General features: G+C 40.2%; 1 protein-coding gene across 3 annotated transcripts in view; it reads left to right on the top strand.

The window, feature by feature from the left end:
• Positions 1 to 6,635: 6,635 nt before the first annotated feature.
• RAP1GDS1 (Rap1 GTPase-GDP dissociation stimulator 1) overlaps positions 6,636 to 22,207 on the top strand; it is a 91,048-nt gene continuing 75,476 nt past the window's right edge. For all 3 annotated transcript variants that reach the window (XM_030947946.1, XM_030947947.1, XM_030947945.1), the window contains exon 1: positions 6,636 to 6,892. In XM_030947946.1, coding sequence (XP_030803806.1) covers positions 6,889 to 6,892 — 4 coding nt within the window. In that variant the 5' untranslated portion in view covers positions 6,636 to 6,888. The remainder of the gene's footprint in view (positions 6,893 to 22,207) is intronic.

The following is a 22,207-nucleotide window of genomic DNA, read 5'->3' as shown; positions in this document are numbered from 1 at the left end:
GCAAGTCACTGCCTCAGAGTTGCAAATTCCTCTGAAGAGACTCATCTGACAAATACACTATTCATTTCCTAACTTCAATCACAATGAAATCAGTCATCACGTGTGGCAGAATTATTTCCTGACAGGGACAAAGCAAATGGAGTCAAAATAAAGAAAGAGCAGAAAGGAAGCCCAAGCTCACTGAATTGCAGTGCTGAAAAACAGCAGAATGTTTTTATAGCCTTTTATATTTAAATCTATCTCTGTAATGTCTTATTTAAATTCTGAAAGCTTTGTGATGTTATTAAAACACTGCAGCATTTTGTCTGGCACTGAGGGATCGTGGGATTTTTCTTGGACTTTTGGGGGTTTTGGCTTTTTTGTTCTAGCAAAATACAGGCAGTTAAAAACAGATCACTTGCTACCCATCAATTGTTGAATGGGCATGCTCATGACCACAAAGTCACAGACCAAGGTAATTAGGAAGTATGAAGGTGATATTTCAAACCAGGTTTTTGTAACTCTACTTTAACATGTGATTTTCCTTGTATTGCAATCTTATGGTTTAGGCATGATTAAGGGTTGGACACAGTGGCATTACCTAACAACAGTTTTGCTATTATAATTATTATTGCTCAGGTAGAATTCAAATTATTTCCACTGGTGTTATCATGTCTAAAGTAGCTTTCACAAATTAGAAGTTACTTACAGAGTTTACTTTTAATTGCCTTAAATTAGAGAAATTAATGGAAGCAGAGAAATAAATAGGGCATAATTACCCTAATGGAGGAGTATTATGGAGTATTATTTGTGCTGTACTAAATAATATTTAAGTATAAAATGCTTCATACTACTAAAATAAAACTCAGCATAGCAAACCCTGCTGCAGATGTTTTCCCTTCACTAGGTTAAGCCTAAAAACATTTATCTGCAAATACAGAAGTACTAAAGGTATACAATTAAAAATAAAGAGCACTGTATAATTGCTTTGTACATCTAACAACCCCCAAAGAAGCCTTTACACAAGAACAAGATTGTGTATTAGCACTCATAAAGAACACTGTGAATCGACAAAAGGGATTTTTGCAATGCATCTCACACACCTCTGATTTAATAAGGAAAAATATTAAAATTAGGAGATGATAGTCAGCTCCTATAGGGAAGAATACACTTACAGAAAATTTGGAGATTTCTGCAGACAAACCTGATTTTTTGTGAATATTTTAACCCCTCTCATTTTATGGTATTTAACTCTGCTGAGGGAAGTTGAGCTCTCACCAACCTTGAGGGGGAATACATACTCTCCAGAACTCTGCTTCATCCTTTTCAACTTTTTGTTTCACAGCTGTTGTGAGTAACTTCCACAAGCACAATCCCAGCAGAGACCACTGGGCCAACAATTTAACCTGGACATTTCATAATCAGTCTGACTTGACTCACCTGAACCCTACTGGGATTTAGTCAGATCCAGCTATGTGCCATCACTGGGGAACAGCAATCATCTACCCAAATTCTCCTACCCAAGACACCTGCACACTAGTTAGGTGAGATTTACAGAGAGAAGTCCAGCTGGCAAACCACCTCCATAGTGAAGGTAAAGGCAAATATTGGCAAGGCCCCTACCAATCTCACCTGGAAGCCAAGTCCTTCCCAAGCCCAGATCTTGTGACTAGGTCATTCAAAGAGATTTCAAACAGACAAAATAATCTCAGAACAATTTTCCCCTCCAGTTGCTCTCCTAGCTCTTCTTGAGGTTTCTAGAAAGAACCATAACAAATACAAAATCCTAACAAGAAAACAAAACACAATACAACTGTCTAGTTAAATTTGAGAGTAAGGAGGAAGTAAGGTTTTTCTGGCTATGCAGGAAATTTCTTTCAGCTCTAAAGTGCCAGTCAAGTCTACACCTACTGTAACTTCACGATTTATGAATGTACCAAAAATCATACACCATTTTTACTGTCCCCAATACACATGGAAACACAGTCATTGAAAAAAGCCCCAAAATTTTAGGCCAGAAAGGGTTACTGCAGTCTTGCAGCATAACACACAATGTATACAAACTCACATAGAGATATTTTCTTTTCTTCAGAAAGATTTAAGCAGTTTTTTGAAAGTTTGGGATTAAAACAACAATTCATTTCTCAGATTTCATTTTCCAAGGTCAGCCACTCTTGCATTTAAATTGCAGTCAAAGATAGAAAAGGTACCTGTCACAGCATCTGATGCAGTTGAGACAGCCACGATACACAGAGTATCACCATACAACTTCAGAAAGCGTCAACCCATAGACAGCAACATGATGTCGCTTCAGGAGGCTGTAAGCATCTGGCCTTCTTGTTCTTTAGCCCAACCTTTTATATTCTTCATCTTATATGCTTTACACCTGTGTGCCCTCTACTCCCTTTGGTGATGGGTCATTGCTGTCAATGCTGCTCACCTGTTGCTCACAGCTGCAGCCCACTGGGGATGAGGTTCAGCCACAGCCCCACCCCAATTACCATAAACTGTGTGTACCTACAGGTACCTTTTTCAAATTTCAACTTACCAAAAATTCTTTATCATGAATACTTACACAGTAGATATGGGAACGTGAGTTATCATAGAAAAAGTTAAGGAGTTCACTTCTCAATCACTAACTGCTGTTATCCCATGGACCACGTGAGGCAGCTTACCTTCAGGGAGAAGGTTGCCAGCCAGTTGCCAATCACCCCTGGGGAGTACTCTTCCCTCTGCACACTTTTATTGTCTCCCTATTCACATACCACAGGAAGCTCTCATGAAGTAGTTTGTCCTATTTCCATATGCCAAGCTCACAGATAGCCCTGCTCCATTTTGACCTCTAGTTTTACAAAAACTGAGATTTCTCAGGGTGCCAGGATTCAAAATGTTGCCTGTGCCTCTAACAGGGGTAAAAGGCTACCTACACTTGTGCTTTCTTTGCCCTTCATAACTGAACAAGCTGTGACAGCCCATTCCCATCAGATGATGGGACTTCCACTAAATTACAGTAGCATATAATATTTCCTTATGTATTTGAGTATCCCAGCGCACTCATGTTGCTCCTGTAGCCTTCTGGCATCCATACAGAGGCAGTTTAATATATATTCCTTACATGCACCCTTGTGCCAAGTTAAATAGTATAACACATGCAAGAAGATTTTCAAGGGGATGTGCTGAGAATTTGAAATTGATGCAAGATCTGAGAAAGAACATTCATGAAGTGGTAAGCACTGGAAGGTCACTTGCTCAAAGAAAATTTTCCATTTCCTTGCAGGACATCAGACATAGTCAATGTTTGGGAGTGCAGAGAAAGCACTTATTAATAACTTCCTAATTTCTGTAGTCTACAACTCAATTTTCACAGCTGTGTTAGAAGAACAGAAAGAAAAGCAGTGATAAGCTGTTCTAAAGGATATTTTTATGAACAAATTTTTCAGTCTTTCCCCACTGCTGAAATGAAACAACTTCTGAAATCCACAGAATACACTTGTACGGGTTTCTTCTCAATTTCTACTGCAAACCTCACCACTAACACAATACATTTTTTCTAATTGTCTGTTTTTCTCAAAAACCTGGGTTTAATTAACTTTTTCTTTCATGAATATATCAGGAGCATCCTAATTTCATTGTTTTTTATGAGATATTCTCACAGGTATCACTGGACCACACTCTGCAGGTGCTGATAACTTTTAAAAAAATCAGCACGCTGATTTTGTGTATTATCTTCTATACATGTGTTACCTAAGCCTAAGGGCCAAAAACTCTTCTATATAGTCTTTTGGGGATGGACATTCTTCTCATAAGGATTCCTCTCCCTTTTGAACTATTCCATATGCAACCATACATGCAGAATCTTGTTGTCATTATAGTGCAAGTGTTCTACTCTCAGTACATTGCAAGAGTTCCATATTACTAGAGTTTCATGCTTCCTTGATGGTTTCTTGTAGGCAACTCCTCTAGGCACTGACTCTTCCTCGTCCTGGCAACAGCCAACTAGCTCCAGTTCCCACCAATCCACTCTTTTATAACCCTGTTCTTATTGGCTACAGGTGTGGCCTGTTAACATCAGGCCCACTCCTAATCTTTAGTAATTGGTTCAGCTGCAACTCTTTAGGGGATAAGATTACATTCTATACCACCTTCATTTACCCATACTGTGTCCCCCTACAGGATCTTGCATTCAACTATAAGTGTTGTATTGCATCTAGCTGTCTTTGCACTAGGTGATAGGAGAAATCTTACTGAGCTGGATGCTCGCTGGATGGTGTGGTCCCCCTTCCTGTCAGATGGTCTCTCGCCCAGCTGTCCCTTTCCATACCTGGTTCGGCGGTCTGTCCCACGGGTGGCCCCTCCCCACTGGCATCCCATTGGCCACGGTCCTCTTTCCCCACTGCCTCTCCCCTGGGCACAAAACCCCACAGCAAGCGGACCACATGCTCTTTTTCTACCTGGGTGGCTGCACCACCTGATGTCCTGTCTCAAGCTAATAAACGGATACCTACACCCACATGGAGAAAGAGCGCTCCTTGTCTTTTGTCCTTTGTCTATGCTGGTTCCGTGCTGGGCCTGGATTCGTGCTGGCCAGATTGGATTCATATAAGCCCAGAAACCCACGGAACACAGCATATAAGAATGGCAGGGCTTGGAGGTTTTTTTTAACAACACCCCTTTTTTCCTGTTGTAATCTTGTACCTAATTAAGGGATTGACAAAAATCGAGTCATCAGCTTGTTTGGAGCTTTCTCTTTCTGTTCTAGAATTAATAAGTATTCAGTCACAAGAACAAAAGGTCTCCCTAGTTTTGCATGGTTCTTTTTGAGCCACTGAAATTAATTAAAATCAAAGACATTCTATAGTCTCTTTCTGGCAGTTTTTGAAAGCAGAATTCTTTAGAAGTCACTGCCCTCAAAATCCTTTCTTGAAGCAGGCAATGGTCCTACCTTTCTGGGTTTTGCAAAGGTATACATGTGCATTTCAGGTAGGACATGTAAGTAAACTAGAGAAACATGAGCATTTTCATGTTTCTCCAATTTAGCCTACATGATTTATCCCACGTGAAATAATATGTGGAATATGTCTTCCATGACCCCTCAAAGACAGATCATTAAGAAGAAAATTTTGCTGCCTTTTTCTCCAGACAAGTAGAGGAGACATTTGGGACACAGTTATAAAGCCAAAGCAAAATTTATTGCTGAGTGAAAGAAATAAGGAGGTAAAAACAAAGGACAAATATGAATTTCAAACAGGGTTTGAAAATAGAGGAAAGCAGAGAAAAAAAAATACAGCTTTTCGCGACTTAGACTCATTTAAGAAACCTGTGGTTTTTTAAAGTACTGAATTAGATAAACCCAGCAGTTAAAAACCCAACATGTTCTGGTTTGAATTTCCTGCAGTCTCAGTGCAATGAAAACAGTAACAAAACTGGTTGTGTTGTCCAGCTTTATAAACATACTAATTTGCAGCATCAATTGATTATAAATTTACATATCTTCAGAGTCAAGTTCTGCATACTGGGACAGTGGTTAACCCTGCTGAAGTCAACTACAAAATTCCGCTCTGTCCTAAGGAAAGAGGTCGTGAATCATAGGGCCGCAGCAAAGTAAATGGATAAACCCCAACATGTTCAGTCTGGACTCTGCAGAAAGACTGATGAATTATTCTTTGCTTGTCACATCACACTGCCCTTTTACAGGCATGAAAGTTCCTGGGATGTGTTCCAGAGAGGAAATCCCTGGCAGCTGCTGACTGCTGGTGAGAGGGACTACTGGTGTCACTTGTGAAGCCACTGTAGGGGATGATTCAACTAAAACTTTTTTTTTTGCACCACTCATCAGAATTGTCCCTGGCCTATCCATTTCTACACAGCAAGCAAACCCCTATTATCATGCTCTGTGGTCCTACTCTATTTAACCATATTTTAGGATTTACTCAGGTAAAACCTAAGTAATGGATACATAACCATGAGAAGATTTGGAAAATGCCACAAAGGCTACTCAATTCAACACCTCCTTCCCCCTCAAATTTTTCCCATGAAAATGCTATGAGAACTGTAACAGCAAACAGTTCCTTATTATTCCTTATTTTACTGGTAATGAACTCGATGGCAGAAAGGAATCGGGACCACTGAACACCGACACTCATTTTCTTGTTAAAAATGCCTTCCACACAGATCTATCTAGTGCCTTTTACTTTTGGGTGTAAAACCTGGCATGTTGGTTCAGCAAAACGTGCAGCACTTAGACATCACCTGCAGCTTCCTCTATTGATTATTTTCCTCATACAAACCACCTCAAAAAAATCCCTTTATCCGTCCAGCGTAATCCCCTCCTTCTTGGAAAACGCTCCTCCTTTGAGTCCATACCATTAAATCTGAACTTTAAAACGGCAAGAGCGCTGTGTTTAAACCACCCCACGTTCCTCGCGGACCGAGGAACTGCGCACAGCGACGGCGGTGCGGGGATGTGCTGGGCGCACCACGCCGCGCTCCCTCTCCCTCCATCCCCAGCAGCCGCTCTCGGGACCCGGCGGGCGGCCCCGCCCCAGCCCCTGTAACAAAGGAGGCCCGAGGGGCGGCAGCCGCCACTGGGAGCGGTCCCGCCCTGCCGCCGCCTCCTCCCCACCCGGGGGCGCTGCCGCCGGCCCCGCGCCGCCTCCTCTCTCCCTGCGCGGCTCCCGCCCTTCCCCGGCGGCAGCGGCGGCGGCTCGGTGCGGCCGGGCTGTCGGGCGGGGTGTCTCCCGGCCGTGCCCGGATGTGCTGCCCTGACTCATAGCCCGCCGCACGCAGGCTCCGCGCCGCGCCTCGCTCCGCGCACACGCCTCCCGCGCCTCCCTCCGCGCCGGCGGAGAGGCGGCGGCTGCAGGAGAGGCAGCAGCAGCAGCAGGAGGCGGAGGAGGCCGCGGCGGCACCATGGGTAAGTCGCCCCAGCCCCGCGCTGTGCAGCCACTGCCGCCGCCCCTCTGCCCCCGGAGGCCGCCGCCCTCTCGTCTCCGGCGGGCGGGAAGAGGCGACCGGTGCAACTTTGCCATCGGCCGCGTCCGTCGCAGCGCTGGGGAGGAGGCTCGGGGCTCTGCCGAGCCCCCCCGGTTCCCCCGGCGCTGCCGCGGCCGCTGCCCGGCCCCTGCGGCGCAAAGTTTCCGCGGCTGCCGCCGCCCGCCGGCTGCGCCCAGCCCGGGCAGCTCCGCACGGCGCTCGCGGTGCCGGGGCTGCGTTCGGGGTTAAGGGAAAGAGCAGCTCCCCGGGTGCCAAGGGGGGCTCAGAGCAAGGAGTTATGTAAGGCACCCCCAGGACTCTTTCCCAGTTACTGTTTGCGTAATGGAGATAAGTTGGGGTAGTACGTTTAGATTATTTTATAATCTCTGCTCATTGTTTGAGGAAGACAAGGGTCCTCATATTTCTCCGTCTTTTAGAGCGCTAATCGTGCCTAGAAATGCAGCCATGTTACCGCTCCCTTTTTTGTCTTAAGATTATAAATTAAGTAGTTTCATGCTGATTGACACTTGTACGGAGTGCCCAACAAATGCCGCACGAGACCGGGAAGCATGGTATTTGGGTTTTCGTAACAGAGCTGCTGGTGAATTTCTCTTGCCTTCTCCACCTCATCCTTTTGCACAAAGCTACATCTCTCCCGGTATGAAACAGCCACCATAAAACAGATTTTCCAGAAATCTGGCTGTAATGTACATCCTAGGGATGGGTAGGAGGGCCCACGTTGAGCTGCCAAAGACCCAGCCAGTCTGCCAAACGTGATGGTGGGATCAGGGTTGCAGGTCCAGAGGGCGAGGAGCTATGGTTCACAACCAGGCTAAGGAGGCGGCAGCTCCTGAACTCGGTTCGGGGATTTGACATCAGCACTTCCTGTGGCCTTAGGTATATCAGTAGTTTCTTTGCAGATCACATGCATCTTTCTTTCACTTTTAACTAGAAGTTTCCATGGAAGGAAGGTGTTGCTGTGTCTCAGTTTTTCTGGTTGCAAAATGAGGTTAAATACTTATTTAACTCCTGTAAAGCAGTTAAAAACCTATGGAGAATCACTCAAGCTAGAAGCTGCCAGGGTCAGATGTGAGGAATAACTGTCAGATTTCATCAATTAGGCTAAACTCTAACAATGTAGTGAAGATCTCTTTTTCATGAGGGTTGAAAAGGCAAAACACCAAAATTTAGTTTGCCTATGCTTCCGGTCTCCATTCACAAAGTAAGACTATTAGTCTCATCATTCTGGTCAAAGTCTAGCTATTTTGGCTTCCAAAAAGTAGTGACTTCAGGGTACCAGCTAAAACCTGCTCAGAAAAGCTGGTGCAGGATGAGCACATCACTCCTTTTTGGAGGAAACCACACTTCAGTTGCAGGCACGTTTGTAAACAGCTTGAGAATCTGCTACTAAATCTTGCTGCAAAAGTAAGAGTAGTTATAATTATTTTCAGGAAGACTGAAATAACTTGCCTGTAGACTCTGACAGCACCTGTCCATAACTGGACAGAGAGATTGCTTGTGAAAACACTGAGGAAGGGTTTTTTGGGGCTTTCTCTATTTTTCACATTTGAGGGTCTAATTCTATTGTCTCTAAAATCAAAGCAAACTGTAAGTAGCCTCTGCAGCAGCTCTTGTGAGCAGCAAAGACTGAAATCAGTTTCACCTTGGCTGACAACTGTAGTGACTTTAAATGTCTAAGATCTATGTTTAAGCTTACACAGTCAATGCAGTAGATTCCCTCCTTCAGGTTATAACTTTCTTTTTGGTAACACAGAGCATAAAAGCTGAAAATCCTTAGAATTAAAACAAGGATGAATTTGTTCTTCCAATGGCTTTTATATCTTCCAGAAATCATGCTCAACAAACAAGTGCTTGTGGCAAAGAGTGCAGTGATATCTTGCATTTAAACATATAGTCTTTTCAGTATGTATGCAGGTTGGCATAGTATTAACTGGTTTCTATGCTAAGATACAACAGGGAAGCCCAAGCAGATTCTAAGTCAAATCAAAAGATTTCTGTAGTTAAAAATACTTGTTATGCATACATGGATCTGCCATTTCTTTACTCTATAAGTCTTCTGCTACACTGTTTCCATATGTGTGTTCCTCTGAAGACATTACCATGGCAGTTGTTTCCTCCTGGAGGTTGCTCTTTCCTCTCAGTAACATGGGTCCTTTCCAAAATTGTAACTTCTGTTGCTTGCGTTTATAGTTTGTAAAGCTGTATCTGAGTAGAGTTTGAACACTATTCAACTTCTGACTTTGAGAGGTAGGTGGCCTTAAGTAGAGCTGGCAGTAGAGAATTTATAATACTTTAAGTGACATGTGCACCACCACTACTTTATTTCTGTTGTTACAAAAACACAAGGCTTTTACTTTTCAGTTACTAATGTAACTGCTCAGAAAAGTTCACCATGAATGGTCCCTTTCCTCAGTCAATTCTTGTTTTTAACCTCAAAAAACACAACTGGTAAACTTGTACAATCACACTGTATCCAAGAAAATCTTTCCGTTTTAGAGCAGCGACCTATGATGGTTATTTTAAGCAGCCTGCAATTATTCCTCAGATGTAAATTAATGAAATAAAAATTAGGAATTCTGTTACAATTTAACCACTCAGCAGTGACCCATTGAGCCCAGAAGATTGAAAAACACCACGTATAAGAGTTTGTATGCAGAATACACGTACAGGATACAGTTGTTTTCATGTCACTTATCACTTTGTATGAAGTGTCAGTTACAGTCTGTAATAGTGAAAACTCATAAAAATATTCTGCCATTTTGAGAACCCTGGTCTTGTTAGCAGGAAATGGAAGGCAGCCTCTGTGCAGACATAGGTGTTCACTTGGACAACAAACTGCATAAGCAGCCTGCTAGGCTGTCTTTACAGTAGCTAGCATTAAAGGCTCAGGGACAAAACATGTAAGATTCCCAGTCTATAATGTAGATGGATTTGTTTTAGTACTGTCCACTTAGTTATCAGAACAAAGATTTCTGTTACTGCTCTTCTCCCAGATATACTCAATTTTCCCTCCCACTTTCCCTGAAGAATTAACACGTGCAACCAGCCTCATGGTTGTGAAACACTACATTGAAACTGAACCACAGAGCAGGGTGTAACAAACCATTGCCTGTCTTCAGGCTGATGGTTCATGAAGTAGAGGAGGCAGGAGGATGTAAAGCTTCAGGTGTGGCTGTGTCCAGTATTGCTTTTGGGAAGATAGAGTAGACCAACCTGGTTTAGATCACAAAAAGGAATCAGTAGCTTCAGATGAGACAAATGAAAATTAATGGGAAAAAGCCCTCCACCTTGGGCTCTTTTACTAGTTTTCTTTTATGAAATGTGAATCTGAAAAGAGTTATGTCAATTGCACAAAAAGATAATTTGTAATTCTTTTAAAGTTTTTGCTAAAACAATGAGACTTCTAATACCACCACCAGCATATTAGTTCTAGCCAGCCAGAATACACCTGTTTAAGCAAGTTTAAAGGGTTGTTAGCATTTTTGAAAAAAATGAGGCTGCTTTTGGTAAAACTCTTCTCTTTAAAACATAAACAGAGAAGAAGCTGCTTTTAGACTGCATCTCTTGCTTCAGTAATGTTCCTTGAAGTGTGCTTTTAAAGCAGCCAGAAAGGTTAGGTTACTTCTGACTGACCTTCCTCAATGAATAACTGTTCCTGTGATCAAGCCAGTATTTGTGTTCTTCTGTTACTGTGTGAGACTGAAACCAACCAATTTTGTCTTTAGCTTTAGGTTAAAGGCTTCATTCACAAGTATGTTTCCTGAGAACAGAAGATTCAGAGTTAGTTTCAGAAGCCTGTGAGGAACGTCTGGCTTTCTGTAGCATCAAACTGAAAGAGGAAAGGGCAGAAGAACAGCTGAAACCTGAAGGAAACAAAAGCCGTAATAATGAAAATGAGAAAGCTATCAAGACAAGAATAGAAGAGAACAGAAATCCCTTAAGGGAAATGCATGAAGGGAGAGAAATACTAGAACTAAAGATGGATGAATAGAGCAACAGAGGACAGAAATAGGAGGAAGAAAGAAGGAGGTCTACTCTATGTCCTTCCCCACAATATAAAGACAATAGCTAGGATAATGTAAATAAAATCAGATAATTACTTTTTTTGGTTTTTTTTTAATAGTACCAATTGTATGCTACTGACAGTGCTTGAGAAGAGTCATTATAGTTTTCGATCATTCTCAAGTAAAGCTGAATTATTTCTGGAAGTTCTCAGAATTTAATTATATATAAATATGTAAAACAAAAAAAAAGAGATCAGCATAAGCAAGTATTTGTTCAAAAGAAAGGGAAAATAATGCCATTACTGTTTGACAGGAGAGAAGGCTATGGAGATTGTTCTGTGGCATCTGTCAAGGAGGTTGGTTGTTATTCCTTCTTAACTCTGTCACAGGATGAAGTTCATGCTTTAGGATAACAAAGGGACATTAGATGGTGACCTAGTTACTTATGTAAGAGAAAACCCACTTTTCACTGCTGACTGGTCCACCTGGGTCTGTTCGCATGCTGTGCTGGAGAAAATGAGCATTCCTGCTGTCTTGATACTCTTGAAGGCATTAAGTTTTAGATGCTAACTTGTTTCCAGATTAAAATAGATTAGGAACTACATCTAAGCTTCTGGAAATTAGGTGTCTTGAAATGTTAATATGTGTTCTCCAGCTAATGGAGAAGTTTTTCTAATGGCAGTGTGAATTTTAATTAGACAAGAGCTTTTCCTACTAAAGGATTTTATAAGTAGCAGCTTTCACTGCAAGGACAATCTCCCAGGGCCACTTTTTGTTAAATATGGTATAGAAATTTTTTTATATTTACAGATTTTATTATAATGGCAACCAAATTAAATTTGTTTTGGTAGAGTAAAATGATAGTTAAAAGCTATGTATTTCTGAATGACTAAAAGTTCCTTTTAGTGCAAAAACATAGCTGATGTGTATTAGAATTTATATGTGCTCCAGATATGCCTAATGGAATTTGTAAACCCTCTGGAACAAGTGGCTGTGGTTCAAGGAGCCTCAAAGCTGTGCACAGAGCCTAGCAATGTTTATTCAGCCTGAGAACTGCACAGCTCTGGCTTAGGGAGCTTTGAAGTTGTGCAGAAACCCTGGTGATCTCATATGGTTCTTAAGCTATAGTTCAAGTAGATTACAAAGATGGCAGATGCCCAGAAGAATTTGTCAAATCTATAAACCAGATAACTGCTGTTCATTTTATCTCCAGGTAGAGGACAGAATTTAATGCATGAAGCTTTGGGACTTGCAAATAATTACAGCATGCCTTAACTGTACAAGTGTAAGTGTGCACAGGCAAGGCATGTGTTTTAGAAATATCTCCGACCTGAAGCACTTTCAGATACATCTCCACAAATTATGATAAGAAATGTCAGGGGAAAAAATGTGTATATGTCTGAAGTAGTTGAAGTTAACAGTATGCATAAACTGACAGCATGGATGAATGTATAAAGTTTTGTTAAACTTTGCAGTTTAAAATAAATGCTTTCATGATTTCTATTTCTAGATCTGACAAATGTATTATAAAAATTACACTTACACATTTAAAAATCAGGGGAAATATTTTTTTTTTAAATCACACTCTTGCAAAGGAAATTTTTTTAGTGATCCATTTCAACAGTAGGTCCCATTTCCTTCACATTTAACAGCTTGTACAAACTTACTGCCTCCCAGTTCTGTATTATAGAAACATCTCAGGCATTTGTCAGTTCTGAGCTTTTATCAAAACACTGAGCTATTCACTGTGTTAGCAATAACTCAGGGAGGTTCATGGAAGTTAATCAGTGTTTGAATTCATCAGTCAGTTCCATCCACTGATACTTACCAGTCTGATGGACACAATGGTTTTGAACACATATACAAAATTTATGTATAATTTAAATTTTTTGTTGACCCTTCCTATCAGTTAACTTAGGTTTGACAAGTCTTTTCAGTATATTATTAAATCCAGTTAATCAAGTACTTAAATTCACATGGTTAATAACAGCAGTTATTGCAGTTTTCCTGTCTGCTCTGCAAATGTATTTGGGAGTAAGACTGGACAGAGATGGAGCCTGAGAAGACTGGGATTGAAGGAGGAAAGCAGCTAAGCATTACAGGATGGATGATGTGATGAGGATTGAACAAAACCCTTTAGAAATTTGTCAGGGCTGCCAGTGAGCCTATGGGAAACAGACCTGTGCTTGGGAGACCTGGGGAGGTGACAGCTCAGCATCTCTTGGTTGTCTTGAGTTCTTATTTCCACTGTCAGCTGCCTGTACATTTATGGTCTTCATGATGTACTAGCATGGAGCATTAAGGCACAAAACCTGCAGTTGAAAACCCTGTCCTTATTGCCTTCTTTATCTTTCAGTAATTGCCTTAACCTCCAGAATACATCCGTGCAGAAAGAACACCATGTACAAGGGGGTACTCACCTTTCTCTCATCCTGTCTTCTGTACATTACAGGATTACACTTGGAAGAGAGCTCTCATATTCAACACTTGACAAACTCTGGTTTACCCCTTTTGCCCTTAATTATACCTAGGCTGGGAACTAAAATTGTATCATATGGATTAATTCTGTGAATGGGAACTGAAAATGCTGCCAGCCTAAATCTTTTACATAAATATCAAAATCGTGAACATCTGCAAGTCTTGGTAATCTCTAGGGTGAGTGAAATGTTTGGCTGGGGAGCTCTGCCTATTGCTGAGGGTGCCTTGCTCTCCATCAGCTGGGAGCTCCTCTTGGGAGCATATTTAGAAATGCTTCCTGTCTTTGATGTTGGATATGGCAGTCCAGTGACTTTAATTAGACTATTTTAACTTTTCTAGCCTTAAATGCAACCTTACAAGTACATGCCACTATTACAGGACCAGTAGCTTACCTTCTCCTTGCTTTAGCCTTGCTAAATTCATTCCCATATCCCTTTCCTGTGGAGAAATTCCATCATGTTCACTGTCAATAGCACCCGGTACCCTGCAGGCAAAGCTTATTCAGTTCAAATGGCTGCTTTTGCTACATGAAGGCTTTGGAATGATTCCTTGAATCAAAATGCTCTTTTTATCTTGACAGCAGGAACAAAGCATGGGAAGAGAAAAGGGTTTTAAAACCAAAGCAGGATTGTACACATCTTTCTTATCTAAATCTTCCCTGTCCACAGAATGTTTAACTTACCCCTCCTGGGCCTTTGGAGGAACTGACTGAAGTCAGTCTTCTGAGTCTGCTCTATTGGTGATAGCATCTTCTGTATCTGACCACTTCCTTCTGCAGTCCTTCATGTGCACTCTGGGCATCACTGGGTCGCTAGCCATGGTAGAACTCTGTTGCTTAAATACCTGAGACACCCTGCCTGAACTGCCTGAGCAAGTTAAGAGGAAATGCAGTGTGTGACCCTCAAGAGGAGTGGCAGTGACAGTGTAACAGTTATGAAACACTTTCATACTTACTGTTTCTCCTTTTTTCCTTCTCCCTCAAGTGACTGGGAGCCACAATTTTTTCTCCTTCCTCTTCTTTGCTTGTATTGAACGATTTTAGGATCAGGGTGTTGTTCTGTGGGAGGAAAAAAAGGACAACCAGAACAGAAATCAGTCTGTGAACACATTTGGTGTAAAAACGTCTGCTACAATCAAATGAATTTAGAAATCCACTAATACACTTTATACAAATACAAATTTGCTCTCATCCTGCAAAGCTTGTCAGGCTTTCTTACCCGTTACTCTGCAAAGCTCGGGGAGAACATATAGACATGCTGGCTCCTGCCATATGGAACTACAGGAAAAGCAGGGAAGCATTGGTGATTGAGAGAAAGAGGAGGAACGTGTATGTAAGGAGATGCTGGCAGGAATCAATAAGGTTTTGGGGGCAAGAGGGTTGGCTTTTTTTTAAGTTTTTGCAATGGAAATCCCATCACCCATTTACAGCAAGATAGTGCCTCAGCTGAATCAAAGATAGTAATCAGTTTATGTGCAGTAGTGCCCAAAATACAGTGTATGCTTTCCAGGCAGAGCCCACATATCTCTATCTGATGTTACAATGTATTTATTCAGTTCTTTTCTAGTTTGCCTAATACTCTTTTGTTCCTCTTTGTACTCTATTTTCACAGCTTTCCTATTCCTTCAGACTTCTTTATTTTATTGCCCAGTTTTCAATATCGTCTGCTTCCAGTTACCTGTTCTTTTCCATCTTCCCTTCCATCTGACATTTTCTCCTTATCAGGTTCTTTCTTTATTAGTTAAAAACATGGCAGCTTCTTTTACCATATACCCTTTTCACCATCTTTGTTAGGGAAAGAATTGAAAAACTGGTGCTCAGCTTTGTAATTTCAAGAGTTCTGAAGTGGTTTGGGGTTGTTTTATTTTGATATTATTTTCTTTGGTTAAATATCAAGTTATTTACAAACAGCTTAAAATCATGCTTCAGTTCTGCCTAATGTACAATAGGAACATTATATAAAAGAATGTATCTTGTAGGAAAGAAATTGTACAGAATTGAGCCCTATTTGTGTAAATGCTATTTATACAACATTCTTGTACCCCCACATAGCCCACACTGAGCACCTCTGAAGTCATTGGGCTCCTGCTTTTTTCACTTGGCTGTGCTACAGCTTCAACTGTCCTGTTTTGGTGAAAGTATGTAAAATGGCATGGGTCACTCCACCCTTTCATGGCATAGTTATATTGGCTCCCCAGTTGATGCCGCTGGGGGAGGAATGCAGGCATTGGACTGATTTTGACCATCAGAAGCACTTTTTTCTAGGAACTTTCTGTTCCTAGAAATGCTGCTATACTAATACATAGCCTCTGAAGGAACTTGCTAAATGAAGAAAGAGTTATATTTGATGATAGAGAAAACAATTTGGTAAACTTGATTTTTCTTTTGAATTGATGGAATTATGTAGTTTATATAATTTGTTATATCAAAGAAGAAACCAATTTAATGTGGAGATCATCATGTTAGAACATCCTTCTGTAAAAGGAACAGTAAGCACGGTGCCCTAAGCTATTAATTTACATACAGTGACCTTTGTTCTATCTTGTAGCAGCATAGAGAAAATTCTGCACTTCCAAAATGAAATTCACTTTGTAGCCATTAGGTGATGGCTTTTGATGTTTTCTGATATTCCCAGAAAATGTTAGGAGTTTCTCTTTGCAAGACTTGTACACGTCATGCTTCTAATCACACATACATTAGTCTGGACACTTGTTCTGCAAAGGCAAGAATGGTGGAAACAAACAAAAAGCAATTCAGTAGATTTTTTTGGAATTTATCTTCATCCCAGACATCATCAGAAGTGTCTGCTTACCTTTATGAAGCTCATAACTTCTCCCTTTACAAGGTATCACAAGTTCTTTTTTCTGCTGTTGAGAACAAGGTAGAATTTGAGACTTCTCCCACAGTCTCTGGAAGAAACTGATAGAGTTCTCTTGTGAACATAAAATTTGAGTTCAGTGCATGCACCCAGCTCAAAACAGATGGCTGGAGGGAGAAATGCCCTAGATAATGCAGCACTTCAGTTAAGCAAGGGGTACCCTGTTTTACATTTTCTTTTTTTTCTTTATATTGATATTAAATAGGCTTTTAAAAGCAACAGCTGTGGACTACTGGATTGTTTTTAGCCTACTTTTAGCTCTTCCACTTCTGAACAGTTTTCTGTACTTCAGTGATCACAACAGTGAGGTATCTCTTGGAAGTGAGCAACCTAGCAACTACTTAAACTACTTTATTTATAAAATCAGAAGTTGTTATCAACAAAACAGCATCTTTGGCTGTACATAAAGAACTTGCTGTATTTTTGAAAGCTGGTCAATAGGCACATTTAAAAAATTACTTAGTTTTGGCAGATTTTTTGAAACACAAGGCTTTTCTATTTGACCCTTTCTATTTTTTATAAAATATGTAGATGAGCCTTTTGGTTTTTTTCCCATCACCAGAAGTTTTGTTTTTACAATCTGAAATAAGCTGAGGAGCCTCCTTCCAGAGTAAGATTAGACTGTCTTTGGGCAGAGATGTAAATCTGAGATCAAGGATTACATGTCAAAATTGAAAACTCAGAAATTCTTGCAAGCCCCTGATTTTTAAATTTCTTTTAGCTCTCTGACTTCTGACAAAAGCAGCTTTATAACAAAAAGACCTCTTCTGAGCTGGGTCACAATTTGGAATGAAAATATTTATGTTTTAACAATATTTGTTCTAACACTCTCTTGTCAGCATCTCCAAGAACAACCAGAAAGGGGCTTTGATGTCCACTGTGGTGTTGTGTTTATGTAACAGATTCTGTACCACTCAGGTTTTGATCATGTAGCATGTGTTGATGTTGGACTTTGGTTAAGTTCTAACTTTCCAAGGCTCTGTTTAAGTTTAGAAGCCCAGTTCTTCTTGTTTAGGCGAGCATACTATCCTGCTCTGTGTCTGAGGAACTAATTTGTTCCCAGAATTAAGCATATCATCTGAATCTTTTCATTCTAGATGTTTCTGGTGCTTAATCTAATGTAATCTAAGGGTAATACAAAACCCCCAGACAAAAAAAAACAAACTGTGGTTGCTTTGACATGAAAGATGTGCATGCTCAACACAGCTTATCAAGAGGCATTGAGGCATTAATTTAATGAAAGTAAAACTTATATTCAATGCTGAGACATGACTTCTTTAAATTGAACACAGAAAACTCTGTCAAATGACAGATTTACATGTGTGTTGTGGGCTTAAGTGATGCTGTATTGCAGTGCCTTACATGACCTGGTTGCAGAGCATTTACAAAAGGTAATCTGTTGAAACCAGCTTTGCTGCTGAAACCTCAGTGTAGTCAGATTATAGCCTCAGTTCCCTATTGCCCTGTATTATGCATAGAGACTGCAGATTTGATTTAAGATGGTATTTGGGCCCAAATTGCAGCTTTTGTATTCTGCCTGAGCATATATGACCATAGGATCATGGGTAATTAAGTGATGCATAATAAAACTATGGCCATAGTGCCTTCATATTTGAGATGACTTGTCAAAGTTTTATGTTGAAATACTCATCATGGTTTAGTAGAATTCATGACTTCATGATCTACAGACAGAGGGTTTTGGGTTTTTTTTTGCAGTGACTCACATCTGTGGAAGCCAGAAAAAGTTGCAGATGTTTAGTACCCTGGAGAATTTGTGGCACAGGAGAATTAGTTGTATTCTCAAATGACAAGACAGTTCAGTGTATCATGTTGTCAGATAAAGATGAGAAAATCTGACTTCTCGTGTATTAGAGAGAAAATGTAGACATGCCAGCAAAGGGTGACAAACAGTTGCTGAAAAGATAAGAGAACTCAGCTCTGTGTTAAAAAAATAGTCCTCTGAAGAGGTATCTATAAACATGAATTCATCTAAATAACCTTTTAATTGCAAGAGTGTTTAATTGTGCAAAAAGTGAAGCAGGTAAATAAAACCAAGCTTAAATTTAGGCCACTCCCATCTGTTTCTTTAAAAAAGGGGAAACAACAAGACCAAGAGAGTGGACTGTAAAAAGTTGTCTTCCTTTCTACTCCCCTTCTTGTGCAGGATTTAAAATTAACATATTGCATAAGGTTGTGATTGACACAGATGGGGAAATAGAAATTAAGTGAAAACTAGATTTTTACCTTGAATTCTGAAATGTGAAAGTAAACAAGTAACATAACAAATGAAAGGTAGGCCATGCAAAAGACATATTGGTTTGATACATGTAAAAACATTTGTTCCTAAAATGTGGATTTCTAATGGGACATTCCATCATTAATAGAGATTTCAAGGTGCAACATGTGCCACAATGACAGCTAGAGGTTAACTCAGCATTTTCAAAGGCTTATGTTCAGACCAAAACTCCTTATTCACTTCAAAATATAAAGTTTCTAGACGTTATTTCATTATATATGCATCACCTCCTAACAGTTAATAAGCTGTGAAGTTCCTAACTGCTTGCTTTAATAGGAAAGTGGAGAGTTAATATACTTTTGCAGCTCTACTAGTAAACAGTTCACAAAATAGTCTCTGTGGTACTTGTGTTCCATTTGTGTCATGTATACTGTCATCTCACAAATTCTGTGGGAATTTTTTAAAACCCAAATTCACATTTTTAATGCATTCTTTCTCTTCAAAGATATAAATAATTAACACACTTTCCTCAATACTGACATATAGTAACAGAAATCAAGCTTCATTCAAACTCCTTCTATTTTGCCTTTATAACTGGAGACCACAGTAAAAGGGAGTCTATCTTCCCTGTTCTTCAAAGTTATGCTCACACCATGGAATACTATGAAGGACTTACCAAGTCAAGCTAATTTTACATCACAGTCACCAAGTTGCTTTTTCCTAGTAATAAGATTTAGCTTGCATGGTATTTCACAATCACAGAGTCTATCTTCATATGTATGGGAGTTCAAGCAGTACCAAAATTGCATACACTGTTGAGTAAATATCATAATAAATGAATCATAATAAAAATCTCATACTAAAATTAACATATTGTTTGCAAGTGAAATTAAATAATTTAGGTGTAAAAGGAGTACTTTTTACTTGTGTTTGAGACCTTTTCTGCGTGAGCCCCAAACTGCTACCTGTTTTGTAGAGCGAAAGAGTACTTTACCTGTTTGGAAAGAAAAAGAAAATATTTATTAAATGAAAGTTAGACAGCAGGAATAGTCATGAGGAATTTTCCAATCTGTGCTCTGCTAATTTTTAGAAGGACCAAGCAGTTAGATTTGTGACACAAGACTTACTGCATGTCCTACTTGGAGACACTGCAGTAGTCAGTGAAAGTGTTTCGAGATGCAGACAGTGAAAGTGTTTCGAGATGAAATTTGAAACAGGTTCATGGAATCATAGAACAAATACAGAACCATAATTTGGGAAAATTTTGAGGCAGCTGAACCAGGTCAGCTATGACTTTGTACAGCTACTGCTTGAAACCTCTATAGTTTCTGTAACATCCCTTCAGGTAGTTCCAGGTTTCCCCCTTAGCCTCCTCTTTGCCAGACCACAGAGGCCCCTAAGCTCTTACACATCATGAGTTGAGTTGTGGGAACATGAACATTTTTCTCTTCCTCCGCGCAACAATAGCTCTGCCCAGTTTTGCAGTGTCCTTGATCTGGGACGTACAGAACCAGACACAGATCTGTGGGAGACACAAATCCTTGCAGGTGTCAACCAGAGCCTCGTTGTGCTGGTCAGGCTCCTGATGTAACCAGTGTAACAGTTTGCTTTGTTTACTTTGGGAACATGCTGCTGCCTCATGTTTTACTTGGCATCCCCTGTAACATCTGGGTCTTTACAGCAGTGTGTTCCCAGCCTGCCCTGGTGCTTGGGGTTATTCTGCTATAGCTGCAGAACTTGACACTTATCCCTGTTGAACTTCAGGAGACTTCTGTTGATCCAGTCCCCAGGTTTCTGGACAGTGCCTCTGGACTTCTCTTCGGTGTGCCAGTTGTTTCTCCAAATTCAGTGTTGTTTGCAAAGATTACAAATGTGTATCTGCCTTTAGGCTATAATGGTTTCAAGCACAAACTGCATACTCAAAATCTGCTGTTCAGCCACTCTGAATAGGGCTGGCAGATTTACGTTTGACTTCTTGATAGTATGTAAAGCAATGATGAGCCCTTCATAACTGTGACTCCAGGAAAATTAAAGTTTATTTATTATCTATAAAATACAAAGCCTACTTATTTATTAAGAATAGTTAAAGTCTATATACTTGAAAAATTGTCTAGGAGTGTTTGTCAGTTACTACAAGTAACTGTGCCTTGTACTGACCACAGTTACAAGTAAAGTTAATGCAAGTGGATAGAGGATGGCAAACCTTTGTCTGTACACACCCACCAGGCTTAATTCTGCAAAATCACACTGGGGATGAAAGATGGAATATAAAGGTGTAGCCTAAATAGGATTTCAGCTCTTTCTGTGCTACATTACTTATTTAGCTGATGAGAAATGCATTCAGATTGACTTGCAGCAGCAGTTAATGAGAAACCAATAGGTTCAGATCTCCCAGTCATTCTCATCAAAGCCCTGCTGAGCTCCCACCCCATCTACATGTTGTTGATGTAATCTTTTGGATTTCAGTACAGCTTTCAGTGCTTTTCTGTGATTCTATGACATGACCATGTTCTTTTCCAGCTAAGCAGGGGAGAGTGCATACTTTGAGCCTTCTTTGACATGAAATATGATGATCTAGAACATGTACTTACAAGCTCTCTTGAGTCCCACACTTTAGTCATATCCACTCTCTGTCTGTTGTGGGCTGTATCTGTATTAATTAGAGAGGTAAAATCCTCTACACTAATTAGGTTCATTTATTCCAACACATTGTGGTTTTACTTGTGTAATATTACTAATTTACTTTTTTAGCTTTGGTAATAAATATTTGGCAACCCAGAGGAAAAGGAAGCTTTTCCAAGATAGATTAATTTATCCTTGCAAAGTTACTTGGTAGCATCTTCCAGTTTTTATCCTTCTAGAGCACCTGTGGTGTTGATTGTAGGACAATTGAAAATTCTGCTCAACTAGATCAGAGGATAGTTCCTTCTGACAGAAGCATTTCATACTTCTCTAGTGGGACGTAACTGGACTGTTTCTCAAGAAGACAAACTGCAGTCTAAAAGGGTGGTGGTGACTAGATGTGTTTCCTGGGATATTTTAGATTTTTCAGCACTAGTAGTTTTTAGTTCCCCCTCTCTGGGCTTTCCTGTACCCTTTTCGATGGATGAGTCGGGCCCTGGTTACATTTGACAGTGCTGATGTAGAGTGGTGGAGTGCTTAGTCTGAGAAGGTCTGATACCTAGATAAGATTTAGAAGGAGCTAAGCATGTCCTTGTGCTGGATTTATAGCAGATTTGAAATTATCTGCAGTAACCAAACTACTATTCATTGTGCCCAGCTGCTTGGTTCAAAGGGACCTGAGGAAGGAGAAAGACTTTATATCTTGTTCTTATAGCTGAATGATCAACTTTACTGATAAATGCTGCTTTAAGGATCAATTGCTTACTGTATTAATTAATAACATTCAATAACATTCCATATGATGATTTTATGTGTTAATAAAGTGGGAAGTAAGAATATTTCACCTGCTAATATTATTTAACATTTTTATTCTTATATGCAGCTTCTCTGAGTAAATAGGATATGGCCAGCAACAAAGCTGCTTTGCTCAGTGCCTGCTGATACAGAAACATCCTTTTCTTTTATTCATTTCATTAAAATATCAGCATATCTACATGAGTTAAAATTGACATCAGCTT

This window comes from Camarhynchus parvulus, chromosome 4 (genome assembly GCF_901933205.1).
Source record: "Camarhynchus parvulus chromosome 4, STF_HiC, whole genome shotgun sequence".
In the NCBI taxonomy this organism is placed as follows: Eukaryota; Metazoa; Chordata; class Aves; order Passeriformes; family Thraupidae; genus Camarhynchus; species Camarhynchus parvulus.
This window is presented reverse-complemented; position numbering and strand designations above follow the sequence as displayed.